The 16221-nt window shown below is 44.8% G+C and overlaps 1 protein-coding gene across 2 annotated transcripts; it reads left to right on the forward strand.

Annotated features, from left to right (window-relative positions):
- Positions 1-6086: 6086 nt before the first annotated feature.
- Positions 6087-15372, forward strand: slc39a7 (solute carrier family 39 member 7). 2 transcript variants are annotated; one of them, XM_035428235.1, is made up of 9 exons: positions 6087-6237; positions 8792-9274; positions 9395-9538; positions 11259-11427; positions 12187-12267; positions 12541-12681; positions 13089-13337; positions 13973-14169; positions 14812-15372. In XM_035428235.1, exons 2-9 carry the CDS (start codon positions 8798-8800, stop codon positions 15064-15066), a joined length of 1713 nt encoding a protein of 570 aa, XP_035284126.1. In that variant the 5' UTR covers positions 6087-6237; positions 8792-8797; the 3' UTR covers positions 15067-15372. The 2 variants fall into 2 exon arrangements, with proteins under 2 accessions (XP_035284126.1, XP_035284127.1); XM_035428236.1 differs by having other exon boundaries at positions 8792-9105; positions 9352-9538.
- The last annotated feature ends 849 nt before the right edge of the window (positions 15373-16221 follow it).

Below are 16221 nucleotides of genomic sequence, written 5' to 3' on the forward strand. Positions count from 1 at the left end.
CTGCTGGTATCTGAAAGCAATGGAGTTCTAAAACACTTTGAAAAAAACATTCTAAAAAAATCTGCTCTTCAAAGGGTTAATATTGCTAATCAGTTTCTAACGTGGAGAACTTGTTAAAAACTGATAAGCAAGGCAAGAACTGGAGAACCCCCCTAACAGACCAAGCTTTACTTCAGTTTACACCTTAATCTTTAATTTATACTTTAATTGTTACTTTACTTCACTTTTACTTCACTGGAACAGAGCCTTAGCAGATACCAGACCATGGGGCCCATCCACACACTGGAACAGAGCCTTAACAGATACCAGATTGTAGGGCCCATCCAGGGCTGTCATTGGGAATGTACTTGCGAATACCACGTATGTATGATTTTAAAAATTCTCTGTTATATTAGCTTTTGATGGTAAAGTTTTGATATAAGCCCAGCATAGGTTTCTACTTCACCTGCACATTATTATTATTATTATTATTATTATTATTATTATTATTGTGTATTATTAATTATGAATATTATATTTAATTATATACTATTATATAGTTATATACTATTTATAATAATATTTTTATTATATATTATTTTATTTTATTCTTGTTTTTACTTATGTGCGAATAAAACAGATCATATCCTGCCTACGAGAACATGCCAGAAAATGACTCCCCCTCACCTCCAGGCCCACCACTGCAGCCCACCTGGGATGGGGGTGGTGGGGGGGGGTCGGTACTGGCCTGAGTCATATCTTACACTCGGTACTTTCTTGAAAATCTGGGCCCAGCTAATCACACACCTGCTCTGAGAATCTATCCAGTGAATTTGTGTTTTGAGAGCCAGGCTTGAAATCTTGAAGTCTCTCTTGTAAAAGGACCCACATATCCATGATATACCTGTGTTTACTGTGGGGGGGGGGGGGCTCCAATCCAAGAACTTTCTGAGGAAAATACAACTCATTCCGCTGTCTTGATGAATTAATCGTAGCGCAGAAACAATAGCTGACAGGGAGCGCCGCATCTGTTTTAGCCTGAAGGGATGTTTTATTTCAGGTAGACAATATAATTTCATAGTGAGCATAAAACAGATCGCAAAACAAGTTTTTTTGATCCTGGATGCTAATTGGTCGAGACCAAGTTCTTGACTTATTGTAAATCCGAAACAGTAACAGTCATTCAAGAAGCCTGTTCACCAACAGTATCACTCTACGCACAAACCCTTACTTACACATAATATCACACAGTAAACAATATTGTGTCATCAATTAACCGTTTCTGTATGTTGTAACCTTTTGTTTATGAAAGCGATACAGCACTCGAGGCCATGCTGTATCACGGCTACAAGGGGCTGCTAGCACTCTGCTTAACAGTGTGCCTGACAACACCCCTGCAGCCGTGACTGTTTCCACGATACAGCACGGTCTCCAGTGCCGTATTGCTTAAATATTGCATTTTGGGATCTAGCAGAAATGTATCCAGAGTAAGTGAGGCTGATCACATACACCCATATTCCAACTCAGACGCAGACTCACCTCTTTAGACTACATTACAGCAGCGTTTCCCCACCGGTGTGCCGCGGCACTCCGGTGTGCCGTCAGGCGAGGTCAGGTGTGCCGTGTGAAAAAATCCTTTATGAAAAATTGTTAATGTTCAAATGAATTTAAAAAAACTTCAGTGAACAAATCCCATTCACAAAAGCCAAAATAAATGTAATTAATATGCATGTTCATTAAGTGAAACCCCAAAAGAACATTTTTAGGCTTACTGTTCACACGTCACATCAACATCAGTGTGTCACTCGGTTCTGAGAGGCGTGCCCCGAGATTCTGTAAATTTGGAAAGTGTGCCGCGGAAGGAGAAAGGTTGGGAAACACTGCATTACAGGCATTGAGCAGACGCTCTTATCCAGAGCGACTTAGACAACTTTTACACACTTTGGCATTTTACATCGTATCCATTTATACTGAGTCAATTCCAGTTAAGCACCTTGCTCAAGGGTACAACGGCAGTGCCCTACCCGGGAATCGAACCTGCGACCTTTCGGTTACAAGCCCAGCTCCTTACCCCACGGTGCTACACTGCACCAGGGCTTCCCTGGCGCCCCACTCTAGATGAACTTCTTTTCCCCCTCATTCTTTTTCTTTGGATTTCCCTTTGAATAACATTATACATGTTGGATAAGTGATCTGTTTTGTGATATCTTCTTTAGTTAAAATGCAAATTTTTTTGTTGTTTAAGTTCACTTTACCCTCTTTGATTATTAGCAGACCTCTGCGCCTTCTTGGCGATATCGCGTTTCTGTATTTGAGAGAGATGCGCCGGTGGCCCCCACTTCGGAAAAGAGCGTCTGTTAAGCGATTGTAGCGTCACATCGGAATGTGCTTTCGCTAATGTTGTGTTCATAAACACGCGCTGACGTGCAGTTCAGCTGGTTTTGGAAATGATGCACTGAAGATGACGGAGAGTCGCATCTAGCTTGATCTAATCTAACGGTCTGATTATGTTTGCGGTGCTTAAACTGCGGCACGCTACTTCAGTTTTCAATTTCACTGGCATCAGACCTTGAGTGTCTTTTTAAAAATGTAATCTAACGTAACAATGTAATAGCCTCCTGAAAGATCTTTTTTGGACATAGATTTTCTTTTTTGTCATGCCTGCAAGGAATTCTCCAGCATCTGTACAGACACACACCAATAGTGAGACTCTTGAATGAACCGCAGAAAATGGGGTTGGGGGGGGGGGGTGGCTGTTGATCCAAAAATTGCTGAGGAGAGGCACGATAAATTTGCAAAAGCTTTATGTTGTAGATTGAGTGACAAACTTTTTTTTTCTTTCTCTCTCCCTCCCTCCCTCTCTCCCACAGGGGAGAAAATGGTGTGAGAAAAGAGGAGAGAGAGGGCGCGATTAATCACGACGGCTGAAAGCGGGTAGGGCTCAGACGGGTGGGGGGCGGGGAGGGGGGGGGGGCGGGGAGCCGCGTCTTTACCTTGAACTTTGGCTACTCCGTCTAGAGGGCGGGGTCAACGATTGTGCCAGTCTCGGGAGGGGTCACGGGGGGGGCGGGGAGGGCCAGGGCAAGGGGCGACCCCAGGGGTCAAGGGGGGAATCGACACAGGGGGACCGTGGGTGCAGGGGGGGGGGGTCAGGGGGGGATGGAGGGACAGATGCTCTGCAAATGCCCGCCAATCGAACAAAAAAAATGTGATACTGATTTACATTTTAACAATCCATCATGTTTTCCCGCCTCTGCCTCAGGAGAATGGGGCGTGGGGTGGGGGGTGGGGGGGGTGGTGACTGTCCCCCTAATGGTAAGGAAGAGCACCCAAAAAACCTGAAGAGGGGTGAGAGGCTGAGGTGTCTGAACCCTCAACTAACTTGGAATAGTCAAGGATTCAGACTCGGGAATGCCCGTCTAATTCCTTAGTTTATTTGTCTGGTTCTACTTAGGCCACGTCCTCTCTGTCCGGCCAGAAGCACGGGTGTGTGTGGGGGTGCCTGTGTGTGTGTGTGTCTGTGTGTGTGTGTGCGCGTGCGTGTGTGTGTGTGTGTGTTTGTGTGTGTGTGTGTCGGTGTTTGTGTGTGTGTGTGTGTGTGTGTGTGTGTCTGTGCGTGCTTGTGCGCGTGTGTGTGTCTGTGTGTGAGTGTGTGTGTGAGTGTGTGTGTGTGTTGGTGTCTGTGTGTGTGTGTGTGTGTGTGTCTGTGCGTGCTTGTGCACGTGTGTGTGTCTGTGTGTGAGTGTGTGTGTGAGTGTGCATGTGTGTGTGTGTTTGTGTGTGTGAGTGTGCATGTGTGTGTGTGTGTGTCTGTGTGTGTGAGTTGTCTGTGTCTGGGTGTCTATACATTTTTTAAGTACATTTGAATCATTTTGGACAAATTGCCATAAAATTTAGCATCAACATAGCATGAAGAGTGACTGTATATTGTGCAATTGCTCAGCCAAAGACTGCAGGTCAGCCACTGGCCATCACCCCTTTATCCTGTTGCTCTTAATTTTTTAATCTCACTCTCTCTCTCAAGCATAATGCAGAGTTATGAAATACAGAATAACAGTGAAATAAAACAACCAATTGTTCAGAAATTTATTCAATAACAGTCACTGAAGACCCAGTGCAATCACTTTTATTCCTTTGGTATTTAACGTGTTCACTGAGCCAAAACATAAAGACATATACTGGCTTTTATTAAATGCACAAAATAGGCTTAATGTCATAGTATTTCTTCTCTTTGGTTCTTTATGTATAACGTTATGTATAACTACAACAAACAATCATTTTGATTATACATGGTAGATAGCAAATATGCAATCTATTAAAGGGATCTTTTTTGCATGGCATGAATTAGAAGCACACAATATACAGTGAGCTCCATAATGTTAAGGACTAAAACTTTTTTTCTTCTTGATTTGGCTCTGTACTCCACAATTTTAAATTTAAATTGAGGTGTACAGAGCCAAATCAAGACAAAAAAACATGTCTGTGTCCCAAACATTATGGAGCTCACTGTATGTATATGTTGTAAATTATTCATGAATTCTACCATTTCAGACATTACACAAACAAAAGTAATAACACGCACCTTGTTTTGATGACAACAGACTAGCCACAAAATATTTCTTTCAACAAAGAGATGTCAAAGTCTTAATTACATGCTTGCATCCTCCCATGAACCGGTATATATATTTACATACTGTCATTTCCACTCAACTGTTAGTGTACTGTATTCATTTTATTGATTTTTATTTCATTTATTATTAAATGTGTTTGAGGTGTATCTGTATGCCTAAGGCTTTACTTTAATAGATATTCAGTTCAAGTTCAAGTCAATGTACTGAACACTTATTGGTGTTATATTTTATGATAGAGATGGCTATTCAAAAACATAAAGCAAGGGGAAATCTTCCCTCTGGCCTAGTAAACCTCATTACCCATTACTGTGAAGGGGACACTGTGCTGTAGGAGGTGCCGAGATGTTAAACTGAGGTCCTGACTCACCGTGGTCATTAAAGATGCTATGACACTCATCACAAAGAGTATGGGGTTCCCCAGTATTCTAGTGAAATCCCCAGCCTTACTCTGCTTGCTTGTGCGTTCAGGCTTGGTGTTTGCTCTGTTTGCTCTGTTTCTTGCCTTGCTACTCTGCAAAGCGTCTTTGTGACAGCTCTCTCTATACTAATATTTATTTGCTATACAAATAAAATTGAATTGAATTGAACCTGGCTCTCTCAACCAGCCATCTAATCATCGCCTGATTTAACTGGCTAAAAATTGTTCTCTGTCACTCCACCTCAGCTGATGTGTGGTTCTGGCGCAAAATGGCTGCCGTGCATCACCCAAGTGGGTGCTACACATTGGTGGTGAGTGAGGTGAGTACCCACTCATCACTGTAAAGCGCTTTGAGCATCTGTAAAAGGGCTATGTAAATGCAATGTTTCATTCATGCATGCATTCATTCAGTCGTTCATTCATAAATAACTTAATTTGTGCACTATCTTTGAGTTTGCACTTTTAGATAAGCTATCAACTTGAATCTAAATAAAAAACATCCAGAATATCTAGTCCTAGGGATCCAGACAGGTGAGTAACATGGACTCATTCCTTGCACATAACTGTTTAAAGCATTAATAAAGTTACAGTTTGTATGATCTGTGTTTGAGGCTGTGAACGTGGCTTCAGGTTCATCTTGTTGTTCCCGGTGCAGCTGGTTAGCTAAACCACTGGCAGTTTTGAATTCATTCTTACTTGTTTGATATTTATTCAGATTCAGAGCTTGTATCAATGATGCATATTTCATGAATTCATTCATTCATTCAATATTCAGTGAATGCTTTGAGATATGCTTAGTGCTGAAACTGGCAAGTGTTGCTCATGTTTTCAAGGTGATGAACTAAAACTGTTTGGTAACACACCAATGTCTATATTGGGATCCTTTCCCCTAAAATTATCCTGAAAATTCTATCATTCCTCCTTTAAAATCCCCTACGTTTGGGGTTTTGTGTAATATTTGGCAACCCTGCTCAGCACATCCGGTTTGCTGTTCAAGCTCAGACCGCTTCTTCGCAGAAAATCTCACGATATTTTAAAGCCGATCAAACGGAATCACGCGAGAATTGTGTTGAGTTGCCTAGATGCCACGTCTGAGAAAGAATAGTAGGTGAGAAGTGGCACTGTCTAGGCAACAATAATAATACGTAAGATAATCAATTACTGTATTTACCCCATAGACTGCAAACGGCAGCACGGTTCTACTAACTGGTAAGAATTGTACTGCTTTGCAGAGTATTATTTTGCAATTTTCCTGGTCCTGCGACATAGTCTTATCAAGCCAGTGAGATGAGTTGTAAGCTTATACTCTAACGTTAGCTAGCATTGGTTGGATTGTCAGCTGGCTAAACTAGCTTGCTCCGTTGCATTATTTCGCTTTGCAATGAGCATCCAACCGGCTAACGTTTGCTGGCCATTGCATCTCACATGATGTCTCCCCTTCTGCTGTTCCAGGCACAGGGTGTCCAGTCGTCACTGGACTTTTGAAAGCTATCGGGAGAAAGCTGGATAGCATGTTTGGCGTTACAGGTTTTCAGTTCAGTAGCTGGCTGGTTAAGTTTGCAACACGCAGGATAACTAACGTTAAGTTACTTAGGGATAGATTTTAGTAGGCTATAAGAATGGAGGTACCTAACTTTTCTCCTGGACCCTTATCAGGCCCTGAAGTATTTGGCCATTGATTCTTCTTGCGTCCATTTACTTTGCTAGCAGGCTAGCTAAAATAGCAACTGGATGAACACTTTCGTTGGATGTGCACTTGTATAGTTAGTTCACTTGAAAGCGAAACGCAGTGATGGTACGATGCCGCCCCCTCTAGCAATACCAGTTTTGCCAAATCTGTCCAGTCATTGCCGTATATTTTTCATATTTTTCATTTTCCGTCAGTGTCTAAACAATCATTGTCTGATAATCTGGTATAATCTATTTCATATGGTGTAAATCTGTTTCACCTGTCGTAAAGATGTGACTATACGATCAGAGCATATAGATATTTAGGTTAACGTTAGCGGTGTTAATCGCCAATACATTTTTACTACGTGTTTCACTTTCCATTAAACGGTCATAAATAATAGCTTCTACGTCCATGCGGTCTGTGTTGTGCGTACACTGCGACAACAGCTGTGGGCGCAGTGTCCATACACCTTTTCATATTGTAAGTAAAGTTTTGTAAAAATGTACAAATTGTACATATAAAGTGAGTATGCTACCAATATAAAATATACAAGAATGCGAAAGAATGTTGAACTTCTTGTTATGATGGTGGGGGAATTTATTAGCCTGGCTAGTTTTGAATTTGCAGCTGTGACTCTTGCCACTGCGATAGAGAACTTAGGGCGTTGTTCACATTTGCATTTATTCATTTGGCAGACGCTTTTATTACATTACATTACATTATATTTATTTGGCGGATGCTTTTATCCAAAGCGACATACAAAAAGTGCATTTCATGGTCATAGACAACTGCTAAACACAGGTTCAGTAAGGTACAATACTTATTTTGTACAGCTATTTCTAGCCAAGAACACCGTTTAGTTCACACAGTGAACACTATTCAGACCTAACCTCTGCAAAGCCAACTAGGCAGAAGAATAAGCTACAGTATTAGGACAAATACAAATTACCAAAAAGTGCTGGGATGGGGCAACATGTAACAAGTGTCATGAAAAGGGGGGAGGGGATTTAGAGTGAAATATACAGCGTGGTGGTGGTTAGTCTAGGTATAGTCTGACGAGATGAGTCTTCAGGTCACGGCGGAAGATGGGTAGTGAAGGGGAGGTTCGGAGAGGGACAGTAGTGGCTGTATGGCACAAGCTGGCAGGCTTGCAAGGAGAGAGTTGCAGTAATCAAGGCGAGAGGTCACCGTAGCCTGGCCGAGCAGCTGGGTGGAGTGCGTCGTCAGGTATGGTCGAATCCTTCTGATGTTGTACAGAAGGAATCTGCAGGACCATGGTGTTGCCTTGATGTGCTCCTTGAGGTCCAGTTGGTCATCCAGGACCACCCCAAAGCTCTTGGCAGAGTGAGAGGCAGTCACTGTGGTGCCATCAGCCATGATTGAGAGCTCACGAAGTAAGGAGGTCTTGCACGGGAAGAAGAGCAGCTCAGTTTTGTTGAGGTTGAGCTTCAGATGGTGGCTGGCCATCCAGGTGGAGATGTCAGCCAGGCAGGAAGATATCTTATCATTGACCTGTGTGGCCGAGGGGGGGAAAGAGAAGAAGAGTTGTGTGTCATCTGCATAACAATTGTAGGAGAAGCCATGTGAATTAATAACTGAACCAAGAGATCTGGTGTATAAGGAGAACAGCAGAGGACCCAGTACAGATCCCTGCGGCACTTCCGTAACAAGGGGATGAGAAGCAGACGTACAAAAGCGACGTACAAAAGTGCATTTCATGGTCGAATTTGTGTGTCGAATTTGCAATTACATTTCTCCTGCATGTAATGTGTTCATTAAGCAACCACGTAAAGATGTAGCTTGTATTTAGTTTTTGCTAATTGTACCTAGGACTATTAAGACTATTAAGTATCAAACATGCTTGATATTTGGAGGTGTGACGCCACCTGTCTGTTTTATATAGGTGTTCGCTTCCAAGTTCTCGTTTGATTCGTTGCCCACAAAACAGGCACTCTGCTGATTGGTTACAACATAACTCCTCATGAAGGCCTAATATCGCAGTAATTCTGTTCTTTGGGTCTTTATGTGTAATATATCAGAGATTATGATTCACAGGGTGTTTAAGTGTAGTGTACCCTTTGTATTCTACAGGTAACAATGAGGACATCTCAAAGCCTCCTAGTGGTGGCATTACTGTGTGCCAGCGCGTTCCTGATGATGACCGGGTCCGCTCTGGCCCACTCTCACTCCCACGGTGACCACGGCCACGGACACGCGCACGGTCACCACGGACACGCGCACGGTCACCATGGACACGCCCACTCGCACGGGGGCGGCGGTTGTCATGGCCACTCCCACGAGCCCCAGGGGGTGAAGATGCACCACGGAGCCAGCAAGTGGAGCGCCGAGGCCAACCTGCCAGCACCTGAGGACTCCCATGGCCACGCCCACGACCATGACCACGCCCACTCTCACGACCATGACCACGACCATGACCACGCCCACGACCATGACCACGCCCATGACCACGACCATGGTCACGCCCATGACCACGACCATGGCCACGCCCATGACCATGGCCACGCCCACTCTCACGACCATGACCACGACCATGGCCATGCCCACTCCCACGACCATGACCACGCCCACGACCATGGCCATGGCCACGACCATGACCACGCCCATGACCACGACCATGGCCACGCCCATGACCATGACCACGCCCACTCTCACGACCATGGCCACGCCCACGACCATGGCCATGCCCACTCTCACGACCATGGCCACGCCCACGACGACGCCCACGAAGCTTCGCACAGCCATGCCCAGGGAGCCGAGAGGGCAAAGAGAAACGCGAAGGGGGGAGAGAGGAGGGACATGGTGGAGCTCTGGACGCAGGTAGAGAGAGCCAATCTCTTCTCTGCTCTCCTACTCACTCTTTACTCTCTCTCTCTTCCTACTCTTGTCTTCTTTTCCTCCTCCCTGCTCACTCCTTACCCACTCCCCACTCCCTACTTCCTCTCACTCCACCCCCCTCCTTTTTTTTACTGACTGCTGTCCGGGTGTCCACATTGTTAAAGTGCCTTTTGCTGCTGGGTGTGTGTGTAATGATACGCTTCTGCCAGAAAAGGGGAAACACCTGCTCAGTGTGTTTACCTGTGAGGGTGTCGCCTGTGCAAACAGGACATTTAGACAGGATGAGGACAAAATGACTGACTGCCTTCACTCTTTTCTGCCTTCAGGTTTACTGTGGAGAATTCATATTTGAATGAATCAAAAATATTTTAATTAAGGGTATTTTAATCAATACATTAATCAAGGGTAGCACCGTAAGAAGCAAGAAGGTCCTGGGTTCAAATCCAGCCTGGACCTTTCTGTGTGGAGTTTGCATGTTCTCAGGTTAATTGGACACTCTAAACTGCCCATAGGTATGAGTGAATGGTGAGTGTGCCCTGGGAGAGATTGGTGGCCTGCCCAGGGTGTATTCCTGCCTCCTGCCAAATGCATCCTGGGATAGGCTCCAGCACCCCCCTTGACCCTGCCCAGGATAAGCGGGTATAGATAATGGACGGATGGGATTCATTAATCATGAATTTTAAATAAATGTTTAAAAACTAGTTCCAGGCATTTGAAAACCCCTTTGGACCTCCAAATTTTCTCTTTCTCCTCATGTATATAAATATAAAGCATTAGTTCCCAACCCTGTTCCTGGATATCTATGTCCTGTAGGTTTTCAGTCCAACTATGGATGCACCGATCATCAATCTTTATAGCTGATTCCAGTTGCCAAATTTTTTAAAGCCAAATCAGCTGATGCCTATTCCTATATTTCAATTCCCAATAAACGGGTTTAGGTAAACTGGAACAGCTTGAAGGTACATAGAGCCGGTGGCCTGTGGTCTTGATATGCCCCATAGATGCCATGGTGAAGCTACTGGCATAGAGCAGGGAAAAAAAACGTCTAAAAAGCCGAACTTGACAGTGAAGCAGCTGTGTAAAATGCTATCAGAACCAATAGCATTGATGAAAAATATTACGAAAATAAGAACCAGGTCGAAACAAAAAACAGACCTTTAATGTCCACTTCACACACAGTATATTGTTTCCAGACGACTGACATTTTGGAAGATCTAGGTCTAGCAGCGGCATTCCAATGCAACTTGAACATGGAACTCTGCTCACATTTCTTACATCATAAAAACCGGAATAACGATCGGCCAAAATCTGCCGGTGTCACCAATCGTGTGCAATGCAGCGGGAACCGGCCGGTTCCAATCCACGGTCGATCGATCGGTGCACCCCTACCTCCAACCGTAACCAAGAACGCCTCATTTGACAGCTACAGATCTCTGTTAATTAGTAGAATCGGGTTAATTAGTTAATTAATTTAGGGTTGAAATGAAAACCTGCAGCACAGTAGATCTCCAGAAACAGGGTTGGGATCTCCTGGTATAAGCTCAGCATTATGCAGTGAGCCTTGAGGTTGCCAGGTCCGTAGTGATTTCAGCATCCAGGCAGCCCCAAAATCCCCCTGATCTTAATCCAGCCGTCCTGCGGTACGTTAACCAACCCGGCTGGTGCTGTTCTGTTCTTTTCCTCGGGTTCTGACCCCGATCAGGCCATCGGTGCTACTCTGCTGATCAGTGCCGCCCCCTTCCTGATCCTGTTCCTCATCCCGGTCCAGTCCAACACCGACCAGCACCAGAACCTGCTCAAGGTTCTGCTGAGCTTCGCTTGCGGAGGCCTCTTGGGAGACGCCTTCCTGCACCTCATCCCTCACGCTCTGGGTTTGTACGGGTTCCCCCGGTGCAGTAGCGCCGGTCCAAAGCTGGTTCTGATCTCGCGGACCTCTTTAAACCTTTGGAAGAGTAGGGTTTTTTTTTTCTTTTACAAAATACAATGTCAGTGTGTTCTAGAACATCACTGCTTTCAGTCAACAGTAGTGACTGTGACATCAGCATTAGAATGTTTGGTTACATATTTACATATTTTGTAAATATGTAACCAAATTACATATTTATGATCTTTAAAAAGAGTTTAGAAAGAAAAAAAAAAGGGTTTAGAGATTAGAAATCCGTGTGGGTATGGGGGCTGGGGGCTCTACCAGTCTGATTCAGTCACTTCAGGAAGTTTTTTGGAATCCAGTTCATTGATTAAAAAATCCCTTTAGTTGGTATTTTTCCCCTTCTTAGATTGAATTTCAGTTAACTTCCTGGACAGAATTGAAATGTAATCGATCACAACATTTATATTATATATTGTTTTTATGCACTTGTCTGTTGAATGTGTTTTATATGTGTTTTACATGTACATGCAGGTCTCTCTTGAAAAAGAGATCTCGATCTCAATGAGACTACCTGTTTAAATGAAGGAAAATAAATAAATAAATAAATATTGGTGTGCGTTGTCCTGCTGCTGAATGTGTATATTTTTAAATGCCTTGAGACTTGTAATGAAATCGGTCTAAAATGGTGTTTGGACTCGGGCTGTAAATTTAGGTAATCTGCTGGAATATTAATCTCTGTTTCTCCCTCTCGCTTCCTTAGAGCCCCACTCTCACCACGGAGACGAAGAGCACGGCCACTCACACGCCAGTGCTGAGTCACATGACCACGGCCACTCACATGGTAGGAACAGAGATGCTCTTTAGCATCAGGATGTGAAACTGAATGTGCAGTAGTAATGCAGTTCCTGTCATGTGACCATGTTTTTTGTTCAGGCACAGATAAAATGCAGCTTTTAGCCTGGCCCTACTACGTATCTGCATCGACTTAACCCTGTCACACCAAATATTGTTGTGATACTTCTGACTTTCTTTATGTTTAACGCTTATACATAATCCTTGCTGCTTTGGCGAAGTGTATGATCCTCAGTGGTGCAGTTCCGCATCTTGCCTGCAGGTGGAGCCCATGGCCACATGATGTCGGTGGGGCTGTGGGTGCTGGGTGGAATTGTGGCCTTCCTCATGGTGGAGAAATTTGTGCGCCTTCTGAAAGATGGGCACGGCCATGGCCACGCCCACGGACACGCCCACTCCCACGGTAAGCACCCGCTCCCGTTACTGCCGCAAAATTAAACGTTTAGGAACGAGACGAGGCGGACAGACGTCCCGTAGCAGTACAAGCAGGTACAGAGTTTAACAAAAAAAACAATCAGGTGGATGACATGGATAGTAAAAACATGATGAAGACCGTGTCAAAGCGTAGCTTGTTCAACGAATCGCTCCTCGCAGAGTGCTGTGGGTACAAGCGTCGTTCGGAAGAGACCTTAGTTACCGGTTCACAGTGCTAACTACGGGAAGAATTCAGCCCCATTCCGTTAAACGCGTACGGAATGCGTCCAGTTGCGTCTCTGGGCGGAGCGTCATTCTCTGGGTGTTTCTGTCGTAGGTGGCAGATTGTAAGGGTCCAGTTTCATTTCTGTTAATGCGGTCCTTTACTCTCCACAGCCTTGCCCGAAGCGAAGGAGAGCGACGGAGAGGACGAGGAGCAGGAGGAGGAGGTGAAGAAGGAAGTGAAGGAGGAGGTGAAGGAGGACAAGAAGGAGGAGGAGGAGGAGGAGGAGATGGACAAAGCAAAGGAGGCGGAGCAGGAGAAAGAAGAGGAACAGAAGACGGAGGAAAAAGATGGGGTTAAACGAAGGAAAAAAGAGGAAACTGAGAAGAAGACACCAGAGAAAGAGGAAGAGAAAAGCACAGGTGAGTTATGTTGTGTTGCAGTGCACTACCTAATCTCCCAGAATGCACCACATAACTTCACAGAGCAATACATTATCTCCCAGAATGTACCACATAATCGAACAGTACACTACATTACCTCCCATAATGCATGATATAATCCCACAGTGCACTACAATATCTCCCAGAATGCACTATATAATCTCACACGGCAGTACATTATCTCCCAGAATGCACTATATAATCTCACAGCGCACTACATTATCTCCCAGAATGCACCTTATAATAATCTAAGGGGACTACATATTCTCCCAGAATGCAGCATATGATCTTAGTGCACTACATATTCTCCCAGAATGCAGCATATGATCTTAGTGCACTACATTATCTCCCATAATGCACTATATAATCTCACACAGCAACACCATCTGTAAACATTTGGTTGTGTGAGTCTCCGTGGATACTGGCAGAGGTCATGGGAAGGTCACCTAGAGAGCTTTTGCGCTCGTTCACATCAAACGGCAGCACTGTGAGTTCAGTGATAAAGCCAAAAGCTAGTGGCTCCCAAAGACATGAAGATCAGTATCAGTATTTCCTGTTTAAGTTGGGAAACGAGGTTTTCCGTGCACTGACCTCGCGTTCTGGCGGCCTTGCAGACATCAAGGTGTCGGGCTACCTGAACCTGGCGGCCGACTTCACGCACAACTTCACGGACGGCCTGGCCATCGGCGCCTCCTTCCTGGCGGGGCCGGCGGTGGGCGCGGTCACCACCCTCACCATCCTGCTCCACGAGGTGCCCCACGAGATCGGGGACTTCGCCATCCTCGTCCAGTCCGGCTGCACCAAGAAGAAGGTGACCACGGCGATGATGAGGGCGATGATGAGTATGAGTATAAGGATGATGATGAGGATGATGATTATGAGAATGAGGATGCCAGCTTTTTTGTGTGTGTGTGTGTCTGTGTGTGTGTACCCCTTTCCCTACAGTGGTTTATAACCCAAAGTGCGGGACGGGCATGGAATTGTGTATCTGTCTGAGGACTGCTTGTGTTTTAAGGATTTTTTGCGTTTACTGTGACTGAACAATGTGAAATCGTTCTCCCTCCTTTTCTCTGTTGCCTCCTCCTCTTTCTCTCTATCTCTGTCCCGATCTCTTTATCCTTCTCTCTGAGACTCATCCTCTCTCACTCCCTCTTTTTCTCATTCCATTTCTCCACTCTTCCCATCCTCTCATGCCCTTTCCTCGCTCCTCTCATTTCTCTCTCTGTCTCTCGCTATTGCTGTCCCTTTCTCTCGTTCTCTTTCCCCCTCTCTCTCTTTCAAATTCAAATTCAATTCTCACTGTCTCTTTCCATCTCTCTCTCCCCCTCCCACTTCCTCTCCTCTCTTTCCCTCTCTCCTCTCTCTCTGTCTCCCCCTCCCTCTTCCTCTCTATTCTCTCTCCCTCCCTTTCTCTTCCTCCCCCTCTCCCTCCCTCCCTCCCTCTCTCTCTCAGGCCATGTGTCTTCAGCTCCTGACAGCCCTAGGAGCGTTAGCCGGCACAGCTTGCTCCCTATTGGCCGAAGGAGTGGGGGCGGCGGCCACGGCCTGGATCCTCCCCTTCACGGCGGGCGGCTTTGTGTACATCGCCACGGTGACCGTTTTGCCAGAGCTGCTGGTGGGCAGGTCCACCCTGGGCCAATCGGTGATGGAGATCTTGGCCTTGCTCTTCGGGGTGGGCATGATGGTGCTTATCGCAGAGTACGAGTGAACAAGAAAATGTGACGAGTGAGGGAGAGGGGGATGATGGTGGGTGAGAGAGAGAGAGAGAGAGAGGGAGGGAGAGAGAGGGACAGGAGTGTGGGAGGGGGAGGTCGGAGATGAGTTGAGATTCAGGAGTATGAGCACAGGGCAGTTTTAAATCTAGTAAAACAACATCTCCTTTTCGTGAACAGGGTTGCGATACAGCAGGAGCGAGGAGAGTGTCTCTCTCGTTTGCAGAATGGACAGAAAGTCCAAACAAAGGACTGCATTGTCTCAATAGTAAAAAAAAAAAAATTAAATTAAAAAAAAAAAACATATAGTAAAAACAGAAAAACATGAATGTTGTTTTCAAAGCCAGGGATGAAGGGCAGGGTCATGTGTCGATGAGACGAGTCCGCTAGGTCATCAGGCTGAGCCAGGGAAATTGCTATGGGAGGCAGCTTGGGAGTTGTAGTCCAACAGCAATCCATGGCGATGCTGTTTTTATGTTAAACCTGCAAGATGCTAAATTTAAAGACGTACAGTTACATTTCCATTTTTAGCAAGATGCATATTCCCAGGCAAGGTGACGAGGGAATCAAACCAAATGTGCTGAAAAAAATCAGCCAAACATTTCCAATCACGTGTAACTTTTCTACTATTATTTGTTTGTATTTAGAAATATTCAAGTACAAGTAGACTCACAAGCTACATTAGTTTTAGTGGTATTCTGCCACAAGCAAACTGGCTTTCCTTGGAATGGTGGGGTGTCTTGTCACAAAAAAAATCTAGCCTGTTGTTCCAATTTGGACAGCAAACACAGCAACATAGTATCTTCAAATATTTGTTTGTTAACTGATGCCTTTCAACATATTGTGTTTGTCAAATACTTTGACAAATAAAAATTGTTGAAACGTGTCAGTTCATAACAATAAAGTGAGCGTATTGGGAGTTTCTATTCTTGGGAGTTGCTGGCCTCAGTAAGTGGGAACAAGTTAACTAGACTTTTTAAACTTGGGACTTTGAAAATTGCTAATTATGATACTGACAGTTTGTCATTGTGATGAAAAAAAAATTAAATCTTGTTTGCTGCACAGTAGATGTACTTGAACTGGACCATTTTTTATATATAATAGAGATGGCAACAGCACTGCTTTTCTGTAGCATAGACAACATTGTTAAG

Source organism: Anguilla anguilla, chromosome 8, assembly GCF_013347855.1.
Source record: "Anguilla anguilla isolate fAngAng1 chromosome 8, fAngAng1.pri, whole genome shotgun sequence".
NCBI lineage: Eukaryota > Metazoa > Chordata > Actinopteri > Anguilliformes > Anguillidae > Anguilla > Anguilla anguilla.